Source organism: Nothobranchius furzeri, chromosome 1, assembly GCF_043380555.1.
Source record: "Nothobranchius furzeri strain GRZ-AD chromosome 1, NfurGRZ-RIMD1, whole genome shotgun sequence".
Taxonomy (NCBI): domain Eukaryota; kingdom Metazoa; phylum Chordata; class Actinopteri; order Cyprinodontiformes; family Nothobranchiidae; genus Nothobranchius; species Nothobranchius furzeri.
In genome coordinates this window covers 32,159,922-32,180,028 of record NC_091741.1, presented here as the reverse complement: position 1 = coordinate 32,180,028, position 20,107 = coordinate 32,159,922, and the positions used below count along the sequence as shown (strand labels likewise).

General features: G+C 45.8%; 1 protein-coding gene across 3 annotated transcripts in view; it reads left to right on the top strand.

The window, feature by feature from the left end:
* Positions 1–20,107, top strand: part of mical3b (microtubule associated monooxygenase, calponin and LIM domain containing 3b) — a 135,080-nt gene that overhangs the window by 51,779 nt on the left and 63,194 nt on the right. For all 3 annotated transcript variants that reach the window (XM_070554044.1, XM_070554066.1, XM_070554091.1), the window contains exons 8-15: positions 8,249–8,506; positions 8,645–8,760; positions 8,836–8,962; positions 9,046–9,139; positions 9,854–10,001; positions 10,114–10,310; positions 14,357–14,457; positions 14,526–14,588. In XM_070554044.1, coding sequence (XP_070410145.1) covers positions 8,249–8,506; positions 8,645–8,760; positions 8,836–8,962; positions 9,046–9,139; positions 9,854–10,001; positions 10,114–10,310; positions 14,357–14,457; positions 14,526–14,588 — 1,104 coding nt within the window. The remainder of the gene's footprint in view (positions 1–8,248; positions 8,507–8,644; positions 8,761–8,835; positions 8,963–9,045; positions 9,140–9,853; positions 10,002–10,113; positions 10,311–14,356; positions 14,458–14,525; positions 14,589–20,107) is intronic.

The following is a 20,107-nucleotide window of genomic DNA, read 5'->3' as shown; positions in this document are numbered from 1 at the left end:
GCTCTGACCGCTTCTCTGACGTCCTTAACTGGGTGGCGCCCAAGTTGTAGGCTACAGTCATGGGCTGGCGTTAATGTGGCGTAGCTAATGAAACGGTCTATGGTTAAGATAAACATTATCACTATTTTTAGTTAATAAATATTGAAATAAACTGTAGATAGGAGTCCTATCCACAGATTCTATCATAGGACATTTCTACATTTTATTTTTGATTTATTTATTTTTAATTTTGTCCCTCTGTCTGGGCCCCATCCAGCCAATCAGGCCCTAGGCACGTGCCTACTTTGCCTTTGCGTTAATCCGGCTCTGGTCATGGACAACGACTTCGAACGACTTTGGGAAGATTGGTCTCCCACAAACCGTTAATAGCCCTGAATCCTCGAACCCAGCACCTTTGGAGCTCCACATTCAGGCTGAAGACAAATTAAAAATTGAATTACCCAAAAACAACCAAACAGAGACGTTTGTCAATCCAGAACACTTCACCAAGGTTTGTTTTGATTTAAAATAAAGAACACATGTTCATATAACATCTTATGAAACGTGTCTCATGACTTAAACCCTCATCGGGCTCATCTCTGACGGTGATGAGTCCGCCTACAGGAGGGAGGTGGAACGGCTGGTGTACTGGTGCAGCAGCAACAACCTGGAGCTCAACGCTCAGAAGACAGTGGAGTTGATTGTGGACTTCAGGAAAGTCACAGCCCCATCTCTCCCCCTCGTCCTGACGGACACCCCCGTCACCACTGTGGACTCCTTCCGCTTCCTCGGAACCACCATCACACATGACCTTAGGTGGGAGCCATCCATCAGCTCCCTGATCAAAAGGCCCAGCAGAGGATGTACTTTCTGCGGCAGTTGAAAAAGGCCAAGCTGCCGGCCCAGATGATGGTGCAGTTTTACACGGTGAGTCCATCCTCACCTCCTCCATCGCTGTGTGGTACGCTGGAGCCACGGTGAGGGACAAACATAGACTGCAGCGCATTGTGCGCTCTGCTGAGAAGGTGATTGGCTGCAGCCTTCCATCTCTCCAGGACCTGTACGTCTCCAGAACTCGGGGGCGTGCAGGTCGGATTGCAGCTGACCCTTCTCACCCGGGACACAGACTTTTTGAGCCGCTTCCCTCAGGCAGGAGGTTACGGTCCATCCGGACCAGAACCTCCATCCGGACCAGAACCTCCATCCGGACCAGAACCTCCCGCCATAACAACAGCTTCTTTCCATCTGCCGTTAGACTTGTGAACAGCTTATAAACACACAACCATGCTCGTCTTCTGTACTCGACACAACGTCACGTTATCGGCCATGTTACCACTACCTGCCTTTTTTATAGCTGAATGTTTTATTCTAGTTTTTTTATTCTATTTTATTATATTTTTAATCTTATTTTTCATGTTATATGTAGCACGTTAGTACCGAAGCAAGTTCCTAGTTTGTGAGTTGTTTGTTCACTGACAATGGCAATAAACCTGTTCTGATTCTGATTCTGATTCTGATTCTGATTCTGTTCAGCACAGCCGACAAAGGTTTATGATGGGTCAGTCCTCCTGCATGCTCAGATCATTCGTTGAACCCACATCTTTTTTATCTGTGAATTCGATGCCGTTTGGCGAGTCTCAAACAAAAGTTTGGGCATCTTACTGTAAAAAAATATACCATTAATGTAAAAATTAAACTCTAAAACAACTATGTTCACATCCAGAATCGAACCCAGGTCTTCTTCACGAAAGGCCGATATTTTACAAGGCGAGCTAAAGCGCCAATGGCATCTCCAGTATCTGTAACATTTATATCCTGATGAAAGCTGAAACAACATTCAAAGAACAGTTCGGAGGGCTATGCCTGAGCGTGAACGCGCATGAAGCAGCCTGCTCGACCCGAGCAGCTCTCTTTTTCTGTGATTTTACAGAAAAACAGGCAATCACAGTAAAAATGTCAGGGCTCATTCTACAGGACCAGGGCATTGCAGGAGAACGTATGAAGAAGACATTTATTATTTCTGTACATGTTTTGGCTGTCACACTTCCATTAAGCCCCTTTAAAGTCGGTGCTACTGCAGCACTTCGACGACATCCCTCAGTGACCCCTCTAGCCGAGTCACGGCAGCAAAATGTTGGGTATTTTTATATCCTGAAATGAACCACACAGGAGAGAAGTCGGTAGGTTTTATACGCTGCGAGAGGCAGCGGAGAGACAGCGAGGCTCAGAACCTGTTTAGGCCCTGTTCCAGTCAACTCTCTGGCACGTCCTCTCTCTCCAGCTGGTTTTATTGAAACACTGGGAAACAAGGACAAAGAATAATCCATCACTGTCCACACTTAACCAATAACACTGCTGCTTCTGTCTAAGGTGGGACCTTCTAAAAAGGAAGTCTCAAGTTACGGGGTGGCTGCTAGCAGCCACAAACTGCTGACTCATTCAGCCTGCTAGCTTTCCTGGGGTCAGGCAGAGCATTCCCCAACCCCCGTGCTCATCAGGCTGCATACCACAGCCAGAGAGAAGAGGAGTTAACTCTGTGGATTAACATGATTACTTAAAAAGGAACATTTAAAAGAGTAATACATTAAAACTCCAACAAAGTCTCATGTCATGCTTTACAGCAATCCATGTTTACACCTCAGAACAGATGTAGCGTTGGAGATGTACAAAGTTATTTGTCCTCTGTGATGTCAGAGGTCACCAGACTGCCTCATCAGTGCACCAAGTCTGAACTTCTAGGACCTTGCTACCAAGAAGAGAAGCCATAATAAAATTCCTTCTCCTGACTTCTTTCCTGCCACTGTTTACAAGAAGCTGCAACTCCAAGGTCCACGCAGAAGACGAGACTCTTCTCCGTTTAATAAAATAATCTCAGTTTGTCTTCATAAAATTATGTCTTTCAATCTACAGGTTTACAAATATTGTGTATTGATCGATTTTTATAAACAACATTTTTGTCTCTGAGTCAGATTATTATAAAGTGTTGTTTCCCTGGATTAACCAAAGTACCCAGTTTCATCATCAATCAACTATTAAAGGTTCAGCAATATTGATAATCCATGTTTTTATGGAATATTACATTTTATTGAACACCTTTACATTATATTGGTAATTTATTAAAAGAAATCACCCACATAATCGTTTCACAGACAAGCTACACCTGTTAACCGTTTATTCAACATGTTCATCATGGCGGAGCAGCAGAAAAGACTAAACATTTATCTGATGGAGCTAAGCAGAAATATAAATGCCGTCCAACTACAATAGCAGCCAAACAGAAGTCAACATTGTGAGTTTTCGGAATGACAAGAGCAAGATTCCTGCATGTTTTAAATCACGAACACAGCTTATTTGTTTGATTTAGTGGTGAACCGCTTCTCTAGAAACCTGTTGTACTCGTGCCAGCGGGTGCATCTCTCCCTCTCTGGCCGGTCGCTCCCGACGCCTCAGCAGGAGTGGACATCCTCTTCTACTCACACTGGAAGCTGCCGTTTTAACTTAAACTAAGTTGGTGAAATAAGGACACGACTTTACAAAACACGTGCACATGTCCTCAGCTCTCCCAGTGCATGAAGAGGGTCACAGCGCGCCGCGACGCCACCTGCAGCCTCACACATGCGCGCACACAGGGGAGGAGGAACCCGCACTTCCCTTTTTATTGAAGGACTTGAACTCCACCCACATAGACATTGGTAGTGATAGACATCTCACTACAACACCCCCACTCGATGACATCACAATAACATTTATGTCTGCTTTCTTGTTTCCTCACATTCCAAACAACAACTTGCAGAAACATTCCAGTTTAACCTTTGTAGCAGATTTTGTGAACCCATCTGCTATCATGTTTTCTGTTGAACAATAAACAAGGACCATATTACCACGTGACACATTGTCCCTCACAAAATGGTACTTAATGTCCACGTGTTTGCTTCTCTGACGGTTTGTTGGATTCTTTGCCAAGCTTATTGTTCCTTGGTTGTCCTCGAAGATTTTAACTGGACCATTTTTGACATGTAGTCCCATGTCCGTGAGCAGGCTTCTGAGATACAAGGCTTCTTGAACTGCTGCTGCTAGAGCCATGTACTCTGCCTCGCATGTCGACAGCGCAACAGTCTGTTGCTTCTTAGTCTTCCATGAAACCACAGCGCCATCTTCCTGTAGACTGAAGCAGTAACCTGTAACACTCTTTCTGTCCCCTGGATCGTTTGCCCAGTCTGCATCAGAAAATCCAAACAGTTCTAAACTGTCCTCAGTCTTTTTGTAACATAACGGGTAATGTTGTGTTCCTTTCAAATATCTGTACACATGTTTGACAGCCGTCACATGTTTTTGTCTAGGATCAGACATATACCTTGACAGATTGCTCACAATCCAGCAAATGTCTGGCCTGGTGCAGGTCATGATGTAAATGAGACTGCCCACCATAGCTCTGTACTCTTTGGGATCTGTGGGGTCTCCTTCTACAGTGAGATCACACTTGGTTTCACAGGGAGTAGTCCTGGTTTTGCAGTCTGACATTCCTGATCTTTCAAGTATCTTCTGTATATACTTAGATTGGTCCATTTTTATCTCATCCTGCGTTTGTACAAAATCTATCCCAAGAAAATGGGTAAGTTGCCCTAAATCTTTCATTTGGAAAAGATTTTCCAGTGTTGTTTTGACTTGTTTCAAGATGTTATCATGACTGGCAGCCACAATTATATCATCCACCCACACCAACAAGATCACACTTTCACCTTCTGACTGATATGTGTAGATACAATTGTCTGTTGCACTTTGAACAAAACCGTTTTTGACCAGAGAGCCATGGAGCATTTGGTTCCAATTTCTTCTAGATTGTTTTAACCCATAAATTGATTTGTTCAACTTCCAGACCATTTTTCTTTCTCCCTTTGGACCTTCATGGAAACCTTGTGGTTGTTCCATATATACCTCACAATCAATAGGTGCGTGCAAATATGCAGCCTTAACATCCATCTGCTGTAGTTTGAGGTTGTGCTGAGCTGCTAGCTGCATGAGTACACGTAATGATGTGAGGTTAGCTGTAGGTGAGAACGTTTCATAGTAATCTACACCCTGCACTTGTGTGTAGCCCTTAGCAACGTATCTTGCCTTATGTGTCTCATTCCCTTTTGCATCCTCCTTCAATGCAAAAACCCACCTACCTCCAACTGTTTGTTTCCCTTCCGGTAAAGGAACAAGAGAAAATGTGTTGCTGTCCTTTAAAGCTGTCATCTCATCTGTCGTTGCTTGTTTCCACTTTTCCCTTCTGTCTGATTCTAAAGCTTCATCATAACTTTGAGGGATGCCTGTTGCAATACGGTAGCAGTAATCGATATCTAGCTCGATACTTTGAACTGTACACTCATAGTCTTCAAGATATTTAGGCTTCCTTCTCTCCCTGCCAGATGTGCGTGTAGCCTGTGTGTCTTCCTCCCTGTCTGTGTCATGTTCCTCTGTAAACTCGGTCTGGGACTCTTCAGGTTGGTTTACTTCAGTTACAGTCGTCTCCCATCTACTTACGTAACCTCCACTTTTTTCCAAATCGGTCTGTGTGTGTTTTTCTGCTTTGCTTTTCTCAAGAAAAGTCACCAGCCTGTGTTTTTGAACATTATTTGTTTCTGGGAAGAACACCATTTTAGCAGGAGAATGAGTGTCAAAACCCACAAAGGTCCCTCTCTTTCCTTTTGGATCTAATTTCTTCCTGTCTCTGTTAAACACGACGCACTCAGATCCAAACTTTCTCATTTCAGATAAGTTTGGTTTTCTACCTGTAAATAGAAAGTATGGGGTCTCTCCCATTCTGTTGCAGTAGCACCTGTTTCTTATCACAGTAGCTAACTTTGCTGCATGGGGCCATAACTCCTTAGGTAACCCTGACTCTATCAGCATGCACCTGACCATTTCAAATAAGGTGCGCCAATTCCTTTCCGCCGTCCCATTTTGGTGGGGAGAGTACGGGGCTGACCTTTCATGTCTGATGCCATTTTCTCTCAACAAAGTTTGGTACTCCTCTGACATGAACTTAGTTCCATTATCTGACCTCAGGCGTTTAACCTTTCCGAATGGTTCCATGTCTGCTAGAAACTGCTGTGTAGCCTGGACTGCTTTGTTCTTGTTCCTTAGAAAGTACACATGAATAGTACCAGAATAGTCATCGACAAAAGTAATAGCATACTTAAAACCTTCAAATGACTCTGGAGAAATAGGACCCCCTAAATCAGTGTGCACCAGCTCTAAGGGTGCTTTAGCCCTTGTGTCAGCTGTCTTGATTCTTGTCAATGTGAATTTCCCTTTTACACAAGTTTCGCATTGGTTAGTTTTGTTACCCTTGTCTCCGATCGCCATCCCCTCTACTATGGGTTCGAGCTTCAAAATATCCCCATAATTACAATGACCCATAATCTCACGCCATTCCTTCAGATCAAGACATACATTACAGGAATCCTTGCTGTTTGAAGCAGTTGCTGGTGTAGCGTCCAAATAATACAACCTGTCTTTTACCTTCAACCTACATGTGGAGCCATCTGGGAGGATCATCTTGCTGCTGTCTTTTTCAAAACTGAATTTTACTCCCCTTGACACTGCTGCCTCCACAGACAAAATGTCTTGTGGATACTCAGGAATCAGTAGAGCACTGGTCAGTATTATCTTCAGAACTTTTCCCGTGTCGTCAGTCACCTCCAGCTGAGCGTCTCCCCGCGCTGAAACACTGCCAGTGTGCTGCGTGCCGTCTGCCAACTCCATCACGTGCCTCTTCTGCTGGAACGCCTTGTCGAACCGGATGAAAGCTTTTTCATCTGTGATGATGTGAGTGGAAGCACCGCTGTCAATCAGGAGTCCTCTCTGCGTTGTGTCCTTAGGGTTGTACTCATTTACTTTCAGTAGAAAAGAGCTATTTTCTTTAGCTTCACTCCTGTGACCTGTTTCTGGAGATCTGTTCCCCTGCGCAGTCTCTGTAACAGTGGAGGCCTTGCTGTTGTCCCGCGTCACAGTGCTGGACTGTTTCCAGTTACTCTTCTTCTTTAATCTGCAGTCTCTTGCTCTGTGACCAACCTTCTCACAGATAAAACATTCTCCATCAAAATGTTTCCCTGGTTTTATTTTCTCTTTGGGCTGAACATTTTTGTGCTTTGTCACCATCACTTCATCTGCACGAGGTCTGTTCCGGTAGCGTAACGTGCATTCGAAACTTCTCAGCCGGGCCTTGAACTCATTAAACGTGAGCGAGTCTCTCGTCTGTGTTACATGCACTGTGAACGGGTCATATTCTTCCGTCAGGCCTTTTAACACCATTGCCACCAAGAGTGCGTCGCTTAGCGTCTCTTTTGCTCTGTTTAATGCCGCGATAATTTTCTCCACACGTGTCAAATAGTCCACCAGCTCCTCACCAGGTGCCATCACCACGTTAGTCAGCTCCGTGTAGAGTCCCACAATGCGCGGTTTTTCCTCGGACTCAACGTGACGTCTTAATATCTCGAGACTTTTCTCTCCGTCGTCTGGAGCTTCATATAGTATTAGCATTAGCGTTTGGTCGTCTAGACAACAGCAGAGTTCAGCACATGCTAGCTCGTTCCTCTTACCGACTTCCACAGCCTCTGGTGTGTTCGGTGCCGCTCGGTCCTTTCCGAGTATTGTGTCCTTTAGGCCTAACGTCTTCATATCGGCCAAAAACCTCGCTTCCCATATATGGTACCTCGCTTCATCTCCGTCGAAGCGGGGCGGCGGGCCGCGTCCATATACTTGGGTGTGCTGCTGGGCATGCCTGGGCCCATAACCTGTTGTACTCGTGCCAGCGGGTGCATCTCTCCCTCTCTGGCCGGTCGCTCCCGACGCCTCAGCAGGAGTGGACATCCTCTTCTACTCACACTGGAAGCTGCCATTTTAAATTAAACTAGGTTAGTGAAATAAGGACACGACTTTACAAAACACGTGCACATGTCCTCAGCTCTCCCAGTGCATGAAGAGGGTCACAGCGCCCCGCGACGCCACCTGCAGCCTCACACATGCGCGCACACAGGGGAGGAGGAACCCGCACTTCCCTTTTTATTGAAGGACTTGAACTCCACCCACATAGACATTGGTAGTGATAGACATCGCACTACAACAAAACTAATGAAGGCTGAGGAGACGTTTGAGCGGTTGGATTAAGGTGTAAGGACCGCGCTGCGAGGAGTTAAGTTTAACTTTGTTTCCTCTAAACGGACACTTGGGGTGCTAAAGCAAGCTAAAACTGCAGAGAGCTCCTCTACTTCTACTCCTTCAGGACTTTATGGACACGGAGCTGCTTCTCTCTCGGGACAACGTTGACCAGAATGCCTTAGAGGCGTATGCCCGTGAGGCGGCGGACTTTTCCACCCACCACCAACTGCCATCTCTGGACTTTGCCATCAACCACTACGGCCAGCCAGACGTCGCCATGTTTGACTTTACATCCATGTATGCATCGGAGAATGCCGCCATGGTCCTACAACGCCGTGAACACCAGCTTCTGGTCTCACTAGTGGGAGACAGCCTGTTGGAGGTGAGGCTGGTGGTGATAATTCTGTCCTACTTTATTTTATATCACTTTGATTAAAGTAAAATGAAAAGACACAGTAGACGATGAAGAAGAGTAGGAAGCACAATAAAAACATGGACACCTGTATGTCTCTCTCCACAGCCATTTTGGCCGATGGGGACAGGTGTAGCTCGGGGATTTCTGGCTGCTTTGGACTCAGCCTGGATGGTAAGACGTTGGGCTCAGGGTGCAGCTCTGTTGGAGATCCTTGCTGAGAGGTGAGGGCCAAGCCTGATGTTACACCTGGTGAAACACAAAAGCTGCTGTTTTACATCATTATGTCTGTTTCACAGGGAAAGTTTATACCGTCTCCTCCCTCAGACGACTCCAGAGAACATGCAGAAGAACATCAGTCAGTTCTCAGTAGATCCATCAACCAGATATGTGAACATCAGCCCTCTGACCATCACACCTGTCCAGGTGAGGAACTGATTCCTGTTTGTTTCATTGAAAGCAAAAAAAGTTCAATTTGCTCATCTCAAAAGACGCGCATTCCCCTCCAGGTGAGACATCTGGTAGACACTGGTGATGAGGCGGGGCCTAACACAGGAGGAGGCAGTATTATGCAGCTACCCTCCCCAAGGGGATCAAAACCAGGTGACTGTGTGATTGTACAAGTTCAATACTTGTGTAACACTGGATTCACGTAGCGTGCCTGTGCCCCCTACAGGATGCTGCATAGTTCTACAACTCGAGTTTTTCACTTTTATTTGAGGTTTTTAGCGGTTGAAGGTTACGGTACTAGCTTACTGCTCACTACTGTGTTCACACATGTACCTTTGTTATTCTTTTTCTTCAAATTACTCTCTTAAGTGTTGCTGCTGCTCTAACAAGTGAATTTCCCCACTGTGGGATGAATCAAGTCTATTCTATCTTATTCTTGTAAAAGCAGTGTTAGCTGTTAGCATCCATCCATCCATCTATTTTCTTTCACTTATCCGGGGAAGGGCTAAGTTGGGCTCAGAAAGAGGTGGCTGGGGTAACACCAGGGATGTATTATATGTCCTCCACTCTTTATTGTGACTGCTAAACAAAACCTTGGGTTCAGCTGGGCTTCGACCTAAATATGTGAAGATATGATGTAGGGTGAGGCGTTGTCGCCCCATTGAGAACTCTACTCTGGTTTTAGTAAGTCCCTTTGAAGAATCAAACTTTATTTGTATAGCACATTTCATACAAAAGCAAATGCAGCTCAAAGTGCTTTACAGATAAAACACACACACACACACACAACCTAAACAACAGCATCAGTAAACACTAGGCTGAGTGTAACATGACTGTAAGCTCTAATCTGATTGGTCTCTCCCACAGAACCCTTCTCTCAATCCAATCATCTTTTGGCTTGGTGCCAGGAACAGACCTGTGGTTATAAAGGCATCATTGTTAGGGACCTGACTAACTCCTGGAAGAGTGGACTTGCTCTGTGTGCCCTTATTCATCGACATCGACCTGATCTGATGTAACCCTCCCAGAATTATCCTCCATTACAACTTCTTTCTGTTTTTGGCAGAACTGCATGTGACTGGTGGCTAATGTTGGTTGGTTTCTTGTCACTTCATGTCTGCCCTCAGGAACTATGAATCTCTGGATGAGTCATTAGTTGAAGAAAACATCCGACTTGCCTTCAGTGTGGCAGAGCAAGAGTTTGGGATTCCTCCTCTGATGACGGTTGAAGAAATGTTGTCTGAGGGAGAGCCAGACTGTCTGTCGATGGTGATGTACCTGAGTCAGTTCTACCAGCTGCTGAAGGATCCGCCACCCCCTGCTGGTGAGTCTGCAGATATAGCACCTACCACCACCTTATCGCAGGCCCAAGGTGCTGAACAGCACATAAAAACAACATAGTAGATAAACGTGAGTTTATAGGCGAGACTTTTGTGACCACACTCTTCTTACATTGTGTCCTGGAATCAAGATCAGTCTCATCACCTGCTCCAGCACTTTCACCAGGGCTGAGGTTTATAACCTCGCTTTTAGACTCATTTAGAAAGAGGAAGTTAGCAGCTATCCATGACTTAACCTACCTTAAGCAGTCCAATAATGCAGAGACAGAGCCTTCTAGCAGTCGTCCGCATAAAAATGGAACTTAACTCCATGGCGCTGAAAGAGGACCCCCAGGGACAAGAGGTATAGTGTAAACAGAACAGAGCCTTGGGGAACCCCATCTGAGACTTTCCCATGCTGAAAAAGCTTCACCCATCCACACACAAAACCTCCTTCCATCAAGATACAACCTCATCCAATGAAGCACCACCCCGTAATCCCCACTCAGTTCGATAAATGATCCAGCAGGATGTCATGGTCCACCGGATCAAAGGCAACAGTCAAGTCCAGTAGGAAAAGGACAACAGCATCACCCTACTCACCAGCGAAAATATATCAATAAGAACCAGTAAAAGAGCAGTCTCTGTGCTGTGTCCAGCTTTGAAACCTGACTGCTGTCTCCAAAATATCATGAGAATTCAGGAAGTCCACCCTCTCCAGACGCTTAGCGAGAAAAAGGAGCTTTGAGACAGGTCTGTAGGTGGCTAAAACTGAATAATCCATTCCAGGTTGTTTTAAAGTGCGACAGACAACTGCTTTCTTCAAAGAGCTTGGGACCACAACCTCATGTAGACTTCCATTTATCATCGCCTCAATAAGAGGGGCCAGTGATGAAAATGCCTTCTTTTTAACCTCTCCATTGATTCATGCACTCTTCTGAAAGCATGGCAAGTTACGAAGATCATTCCGTTGCATAAGGGGCGCGATAACCAGGTACTTAACAATTATAGACCTATAGCAATAGCTAATACTATTCTGAAAATATCTGAGAAATTGATCTTTACCCAGTTATCTGATTATCTGGAAACTAATAATTTGTTACATCAAGACTGGATTACTGTAATCCATTACTCTCAGGAAGTCCACAGATTGTAGTTAAAAGTCTTCAGCTTGTCCAAATATATCTCATGAACCCGCCCCAAACCGCACCGCACTGAAGTAAAAAGTTATTGACCCGACCCACAAGTAACCCGCGGGTTAGAAGTCAATCCTCCGTCACTAACACCCACCTAACCCTAACCCTAACCCGAACTCCAGGGTGCAACAACTGAGCCGGCTGGGAAACCAAAGCCGCCCTGGGCTGGGTACGCTGTAACGGGCCTGTTCTCACTGGAACCCAGTCATCTTCCTCAGAAGACTCCACTTGATCCTGTTCTACTGAATGTCCACCAGAGGCAATCACCTCAACAGGTGATCCCACCCAAGCCACTGGCTTCAGCATAGCCCGGTGCACATTCCTCACCTTCTCTACATCGTCAGCAGGTGCCACCGTATACACTGGGCCTCCCTCTACCTGGACCCTCAGAACCTTGTGCACCACACTGCCCCACTGATCCTGGATCTTGTGTCGATCTTTCCAGCCTAGCTGTCTTAACAGCACATACTGACCCTCTTCCAGTGGAGAGTCTTTCACCCGCTGGTCATGGATGTTCTTCCTCTTTGCGGCAGCCCCCAACAACCGTTGCCTAGCGTCCTCGAAAGCCATCTGCAGCTGGTTTTGATGCTCTACGATCCAGTCGTGGACACTGCCACTCACAGGCTCTGGGACCCTTCCCAGCAGGAAATCCACTGGGAGCCTCGGTTCCTGGCCAAACATCAGAAAGAATGGAGACTCTCCTGTCGACTGATGTAATGTTGTGTTGTACGAAAAGCACAACTGTGGTAAACAGGAGCTCCACTCCCTCTTTCTGGACACAAGTAACGTTCGCAGTAAGTTGTGCAGAGTGCGATTAAACCGCTCACACTGCCCATGACCAGCAGGGTGGTAAGGAGTGGTACGCGACTTTTGGATACCATACAACTCGCACAACTGTCAGATTAACAAGCTTTCGAAGTTCCGGCCCTGATCTGAATGAATACGGGCGGGGACTCCAAACTTTGAAAACCACTCTGTGACCAGGACTTGTGCTACAGTGGAAGCATGTTGGTACCGAGTAGGAACGGCCCACGTGTACTTACTAAATACATCTATAAGTACCAAAACATTCTCCGTCCCATCTCGTGAAGGTTCCAACACCGTGAAATCCATAGCCAGGATCTCATTCGGTCGTGGAGCCAGCAAATGACCCATAAAGCTGCCCACTATAGGCCCCTCTTTGGCCATCTGACAGCTCTCACACTTACGACACCATTCTGCAACGTCCCCAGACATGCCAGGCCAGTAGCACCGACATCGGAGCAACTCTAACGTTCTCTCGATCCCCTGGTGAGCATGCTTCTGGTGAACCTCCCTTAAGACCTCCTCTTTTAGGGCCTCTGGTAACATTAGCTGTAGCGGTTCTGCTGTGGTCCGGGGAAGGGGAACCTGACGGTACAGAACTCTCCTCCTTTCAGTCAACCGGTCCCACTGCCTCAACAACACTGATGCCAGCTGTGACAGACACTTACGCTCCTCCAGACTTGGCTGCTTCTTCCTTCTCCAAAACCCTAGGACTTCCCGAATAACCGGATCACTTTGCTGGAGAGCGCACAAATCTGAAGTGGTGTACTGGGGAGATGCAGTCACAGTAGCCTGTACTGCCTTGGGTCTCTGTTTGTGCAGCGCATGCTGTAGGGGTTCAGGAAGAGGTGTAGAAGGGAGTATCACACCCAAGTCTGGGACTCCAGGGGGATGCAGCCGGGATAATGCATCTGCACTGATGTTACTCTTCCCTCGCCTGTATCTCACCTCAAAATCAAACGAGGCCAGCTGGGCTGCCCAGCGCTGTTCAGTCGCACCGAGCTTAGCCGAGGAAAGATGGCTCAATGGGTTGTTATCTGTGTCAACCAGTCACTTCTGACCCAATAAATACTCCTTGAATTTCTCAGTCAGGGCCCATTTCAGCGCCAAAAACTCCAGCTTCATAGAGCTGTAGTTCTGCATGTTCCACTCGTTGGGCCTCAGTCCTCTGCTTGCACATGCTATGGGCCTAATCTTCCCATTTTGTTCTTGTGAAAGAACAGCGCCTAGCCCCCCATGGCTTGCATCCACCTCTAAAATAAAAGGACAGGAAAAGTCATCGTAAGCCAAGACGGGAGCGGTGGTAAGTCTCTGCTTTAAGGCCTCAAAACTCACCTGACACTCCTCAGTCCACTTCTCACCAAACTGTGTGCCAGTGAGCTGACTGTGTGAGCGTCCTGTCACAATGTCCCGGTTGATCATGCGCCCTGGCTACTTGGCCAAGGGGATGTCCCGTTGGCTGACTGGTTAGAGCGCATGACTCTCACCCGGGAGTCTGGGGATCGAATACCGCCCGGGCCCTCGTTTATCCACCTTGCCACATTCGCTCACACTGTCACACTTTTAAAGCTGCTTTTATTTGTTTGCATATGTTGATCTAGAGTTGTCCTTTCTGAGCTTCTTCAACCTTATCCACCTTCTGGGTCTGTCAGATCAGCTGGCCAGCCTCTCCGGGGACAGCCTGAGCCTTCTTTGTGGTGGTAGCATCTGCTGGTCTGCCCCCCCACACACACACATACTCTCATGGCCCGCAGGACGGAGAAATGCCAGGGCAGAATTTTGGTCTCAGCACCTAGTCTATGGAAGGAGCTGCCTTTGCACATCAGACAGGCTTTGTTTAAATCATGTTTAAAGACACTGTCTATTCTTTCTTCATGTGTTTATCCTTGTTTCCACGTCTTTGATAGGCGTCTCGTTCGGTTTTACAGTTCATCTCTTTGGTCAACAATGTTGTTTTAAAGTGCTTTATGAGTCAAGTTGAGTTGGTAAACAAAGCTAAAGGCATGACAACATCAGAGCCTGAACTGAGGGGTAAACTATATTTGTTTCAGGATGCCTGAGTCAAACCGCTGACCTGAGAGCAGCTCTCATCACTCCAGCCTCTCTACTCAGCAGACTGGGCTCCAGTCCATCCAGGAAGAGGAACCCAAAGGTACCTGCATCTGGTCCCAGCTGCTTCAGTTTCAAGTTTCTGTTAGTCTGAATGTTTGATCTCTGCAGGAACACAGTGATGCTCTTAGCAAAAGGAGAAGGAAGAGTCAGCCTCGTGGAGATCTTCTGGAGGTTGGTGCTCTCCTAACATACATCAGACACAGTTGCTTCTCCAAAAAGTTGTGATGACCAAAATACTGTCTGAGAGACTCAGTAAGGATAAAAATCCACATGCATGCTGAGCAGATACCGATGAAGACTTGATGTAGAGTGGGGAGCAGAAGTGAACTCTGATTTTTCAAGTTGTCCCACTTGGACGTCATGGAAGGGTCTGAACTTCACCTTGTAGGTGCATTCCCACTGTCAGAGACAGCATTTATAGTTAATTCAGGACATCACATTGTTTAGTGTTTAAAGAGTTTATTGTGTTGTACTGCTGCACAGAAATGTCTGGAAATTTACGGCAGAATTCCAACAGTAACGTAACGTTTTTCCAAATGACAGTAGACTAACGTTAAATCTGAGCTTTTTTCTGTAGAATTACGGCGTCCGGAAAATGACTGAAAAACGGTCTAATACAGAATCCCTTTTGGGGCACATGCTCTTTTGGCATCTTCAGCTTGTACGATCAGCAGTCATTGTCCAATTTTAAAGCATCTAAAGTTTATCACTCTTGAGACTAAGTTCTGCTTTTGCATCTTTAATGTTCTTTAAAACGGTAGAAAAACTTCATCTAAGGTCAAAAAGTTACTTGGTTATCCTTCCAGGTGTGCAGATAACTAGCAGCTGTTTAAAAATAGTACATCAGGGGAAGTGGGCCGACTTCCCAAAAAAACGTGCAGTTTGGAGTCATGTGACTCATTACGTACCTCAAGGAAAAGTATGTTTTAGTTGCTGAGGTAACACAGGTTTAACTAGTTTAATGATGGCTAGTGGTTGTGTATGTTGGAGTTGTACAGACTCCTGTTTGTCTGGACATCAAGTTCATCAATGGTATCAATGTAGAGGCAGCATGGGCTGCGGCTTTCTGTAGGGAGCCCAAGTCTCCGCCCTCTTCGATCGGCTCATAGGTCCCTGAGCGGGGCTAAAAAAGCTATTTTCTAACCCGCTCTGATTACGCCCTGGATCACACATGCTGTACTTCAGTTTAAATGAAAAGTAATGATGGGGTTTCGACCACGCCAGTGACGTACTTTGAGATTTATCAGCTTGTAAAAGTTCGTAATTAACATGACTACACACTAGAAATCAGCATGTCATGATTACGGTAGCACGACTCGGGTCGCCAATTCTTCTCAGAATTGTGTGTTCTGAAACTCTAATTTCCCTCTGGGATCAATAAAGTATTTTTGAATGTCACATACGTGACATCACCACATAAGCTCCTCCCCCCTAGCGTAGCTGCTACTTACCACACGGCCAGATTTATGGTGGTTCTTTCCTCCTGTGAGAAGTTTGCTGAACTTAAAGCCCTTTTCCCTCAGTTTTCTCCGTGTCTGGGTCGATGACGTCACTTTGGTGAAGCGCGTTTGCAGTCCTGGACTTATTTTCACCCAAAACCTAAAATAAATTAGCACATTCTTGGTATCAAAATGTGTTTAAAATTCACGGACATCAAATGTGAAATCCATGGCACTTAACAAGCGGAATTAGAAAAGCCCCGGTGTCAGAGTTAATATTTCGTACAGAAGCCTTTGTTTGCCGTTCCGGAGGTCAAAGGTTGCCTGTAATCCTTGACCAGGTGTGCACACACTGCAGCAGGGATTTTGGCTGGGTTCCTTACATAGGAAACTTGTTGCTGACTGGCTTAATGCCCAGGGGTCTCATTTATCAAACATGGCGTAGAATCCTTACTAAACCGTACTTTAGCTCAGCAAAACAAAAGTACTTACGCCAAGCAGGTGTGATCTATCAAACATGGAGGACGCACAGCTGCACGCGATCTCCGCTTCATAAATCAGAGACTATCTAGAAAGGTTCTCAGCTGCATTTTAGTCACATCCCGCCCTCACCACGCCCACTTGCTGCCATAAATGGTCAATGCAAAGTGCCTCGTGGACCTCATGCATATACATAAGCCGGCTGTTGCAGTGCTCCACCATTAACGATGGCGACCGTAGATCAAGGCAGATCAAGGAAGCGCTATTTCACAAGCAGAAGTTGAGGTACCTGTGGGTGAGGTGGAGAAATGAAAGGAAGTGCTTTTGCTAAACAAATCGCGATTCGTTGCCCAGACTCCCGGGTGAAAGTCACGCGCACTAACCAGTCAGCCAAACGGAGATCTCCCCTGTACAAGTAGCCAGGTCACATGATCAGTCGGGTCACAGTGACAGGACACACACTGTCACACACGCATGATGTTCTGTCTCAATCTGTCCCCCTGATGATATTCTGCATTCCGTATTCTGGCTTCAGGCTGTGTGTGTGCATGCGCATGTGTGTGTGTGTGTGGGTGCGTGCGTGCGTGTGTGTGTGCATGTGTATGTGTGTGTGTGTGTGTGCATGTGTATGTGCGTGTGTGTGTGTGTGTGGGTGCGTGCGTGTGTGTGTGCATGTGTATGTGCGTGTGTGTGTGTGCATGTGTATGTGCGTGTGGGTGTGTGCGTGTGTGTGCGTGCGTGTGTGTGTGCATGCGTGTGTGCGTGTGTGTGGGTTGGGGGGGGGGTCTTGTTCTGTGTGAAAACAAAGCAGTACAAGTGATAATGCTGCAGGATTTCATAATTGTGTCTTCTCAGCAGCAGCTCTGCAGGTGCTCTCCATGTCCAGCATGTGTGTAAGCCAGGTCCTTAGTCAGCTTAAAGTAGCGTACATTTTTCTGCTCTTTCCTTTATAAATCCCAAAGTTTGCGTGGAAAGTTGCTTACGCAGTTTTCCGACCCCGTTTTGTGTGTAAGCTAGCTTGATAAATGAGACCCCTGACCTGTGAGTTTACTGTGTGAAGGACCTTGAGGCGACTCTGGTCCTGATTTGGCGCTTTAGAAATAAACTTGAATTGAACTGAATTGGCCCTCTCCTCCACACAGATATGTCAGCTGTTGGGTCTGTCGCTGAGCAACTCAGTTTCAGCTCCCTCCAAAGATTTTCTATTGGATTCAGGTCTGGAGACTGGCTAGGCTGCTCCAGGACTCTGATATGGTTCTTAAGGAGCCACTCCTTGGTTATCCTGGCTGTGTGCTTCGGGTTATCGTCATGTTGGAAGACCCAGCTACGACCCATCTTCAGTTCTCTGACTGAGGGAAGGAGGTTGTAGCTCATGGTACCATTCATCCTCTCCTTATTACGGTGCAGTTGCCCTATCCCCCCAAATGCATGATGTATCCACTCCCATGCTTCACAGTAGGGATGGTGTTCTTGGAATGCAACTCATCCTTTTTCCTCCAAACACAGCAAGTAGAGTTTAGACCAGAAACTTCTATTTTGGTCTCATCTGAGCACATGACCTTCTCACATACCTCCTCTGGATCACCCAGACAGTCATTGGCAAACTTCAGATGAAAGAAAGCAATAAAACAATGTTTTATAAAGCGCCTTTCAAGGTAAAAATCCTGAGGCGCTTCACTAGAACAAAAAAAAAAATTAAAGATGAATAATTATGGTTAAAATGAAAGAAAAACGTAATAACAAATGTAAGGAAAGGAACAGAGAAATTGAACAGGAAAGAGGGAAGTTGGAGTGGAGATGGTAGAAAGAGCAGAACAAGGAGAGGGAGGTGATGAAGGTCCCACCAAACCTGAACAGGTGAGTTTAAAGGAGACCACTGTTGGGGTTATTAGGAGCGAACAATTAGTAAGCTTCAACTTACTTTTGGATTCTTCAATAAATTCTGTAAATATGTAAATATTTACTGATTTATTAATTAATTAAGATATTCTTAGATATACGGGGCACCATTCCCCTTTAACCGGGGAAAAATTGAATCCAAAACTCTTATCAGTCTTTCTTGAAGTTCGTAGAATCCTTGGAGCAGAGACTTCTCTTCGACACAACAAAGCTACTGGAGACGAAAATCTGAATTTTATAACGTTTAATTAACAATTTGTCAAATGAAAAAACAGTGGCATAAATGAATAATAACCATGTGATATAATAAAAGGATGTATATTCAAAATAATGTTCAAGGTGTTTGTGTGGTGTGTGTGAGTGAGTGTGTGTGTGTGTGTGAGATGAATGGGTCTTTGTTTCCCCAGAGTAGGTGGGGGGAGTGAGCTGTGAGTGTGTGTGGGGCTCTTCCCCTCCCCTCGCATTCAACAGGAGACCTGGATGTGTAAAGTTTTCTACTTTCCCGAACACTTAGTGGCTTAGAATCACAGTAAAACTTAACTCAAACACTTCAAAAGTTAACAAACAACAAAAGGTCACTTGTAAATTATTTAATCTAAAAGGAGTCGGCAGCCTGGCCAGAGCTGACGACTAAAGATATTAGCGATGATCAATAAGCAGTTTATTCTTTCAAAATGACCCGAAGGACGTGTTTTGGGAACGAAAGAGGAAAACACGAAGCTACTTTTAAAGCAATAGCGCGGTTTTATTGCTTATTCTGGACTATAGAGGAAACGGGAGAAGAAAAGGAGAGAGAAAAAATATGAGTTTTCTGATCACCAGAAGAGCAGCAAGGCGTCCCCCGCTGTTATGATTTGACGGTTCTCCGTTTTTCTCCGCAGTTTTCAGCGTCATCCGTCGGTTTGATGCTTTCTCCGTTGTTTGGCTCCACGAGTGTTTCTCCACGGCTGGACACAAAGAGAACGAAGTTTCTTTTGTGCTGAGTTTGACAACTTACAGCGTCTCTGAGAGCTGAATGGAGCTCCGCTCGTTCCCAGTCAGGTCCTGATGGAGTTCGAGTGGCTTTGTAGCGGTTTCGTGGCTCAACTTGGCACTTAGAGCTTCCGCGTGCTCAAGTTGACGGAGCGTTGACAAGCGTGTCCTTACCGCCAGGTATCCTGGGCAAAAGAACGAGGTTTCTTTGTCTCTGCTGAAGATTTATGGTCTTAGTTCGCGGGAAAAGCTCCACGGCTTCCCGCACATGCGCAGAACGTGTTTCTGGTACTAGGCGGTGACATCACCCAATGCTTCCGTGTGCAAAGCATCATGGGAAATGAAGTTTCTTGGCGCTGATGTGATTATTTGCTTTTCAGAGCAATTTAAGCACAGTCATTTTGGAGAAAATCACTGCATAGTAATTTCCTCATGAGGTCAGACCCTCAACACCACTGAGTCCACTGATCTCAGGCTCAGGGGGAGAGAGGTCCAGAGTCTGGGGGCCACAGCAGCAGATGATCTGTCACCTTTGACCTTTAGCCTGGTGCTGCACAACCAGTGGGCTTTGGTCACTGGACCTCAGGGACCTGTTTTTTTTCCATTTCCATGTATTTGATAGAGCACATTTAAAAACAGCATGTGAGCTGACCAAAGTGCTGTACAGGGGTAAAAACATATAAGGTTAAAGAATAATATAAAAGAATAAAACAACTAGAGCAAAACACAAAGAACCAAACAAGATAAGTCAATAACATCAGTAAATGAACAGTGTAAATAAACCATGGATAAAATAGCTAGGCAGTAACAGCAAGGGAATAAAAGTAAGTCTTTAAGTGGGACTTAAAAACCCCAGTGGAGGAGGAGAGTCTGATATTCAGCGGGAGATCATTCCAGAGT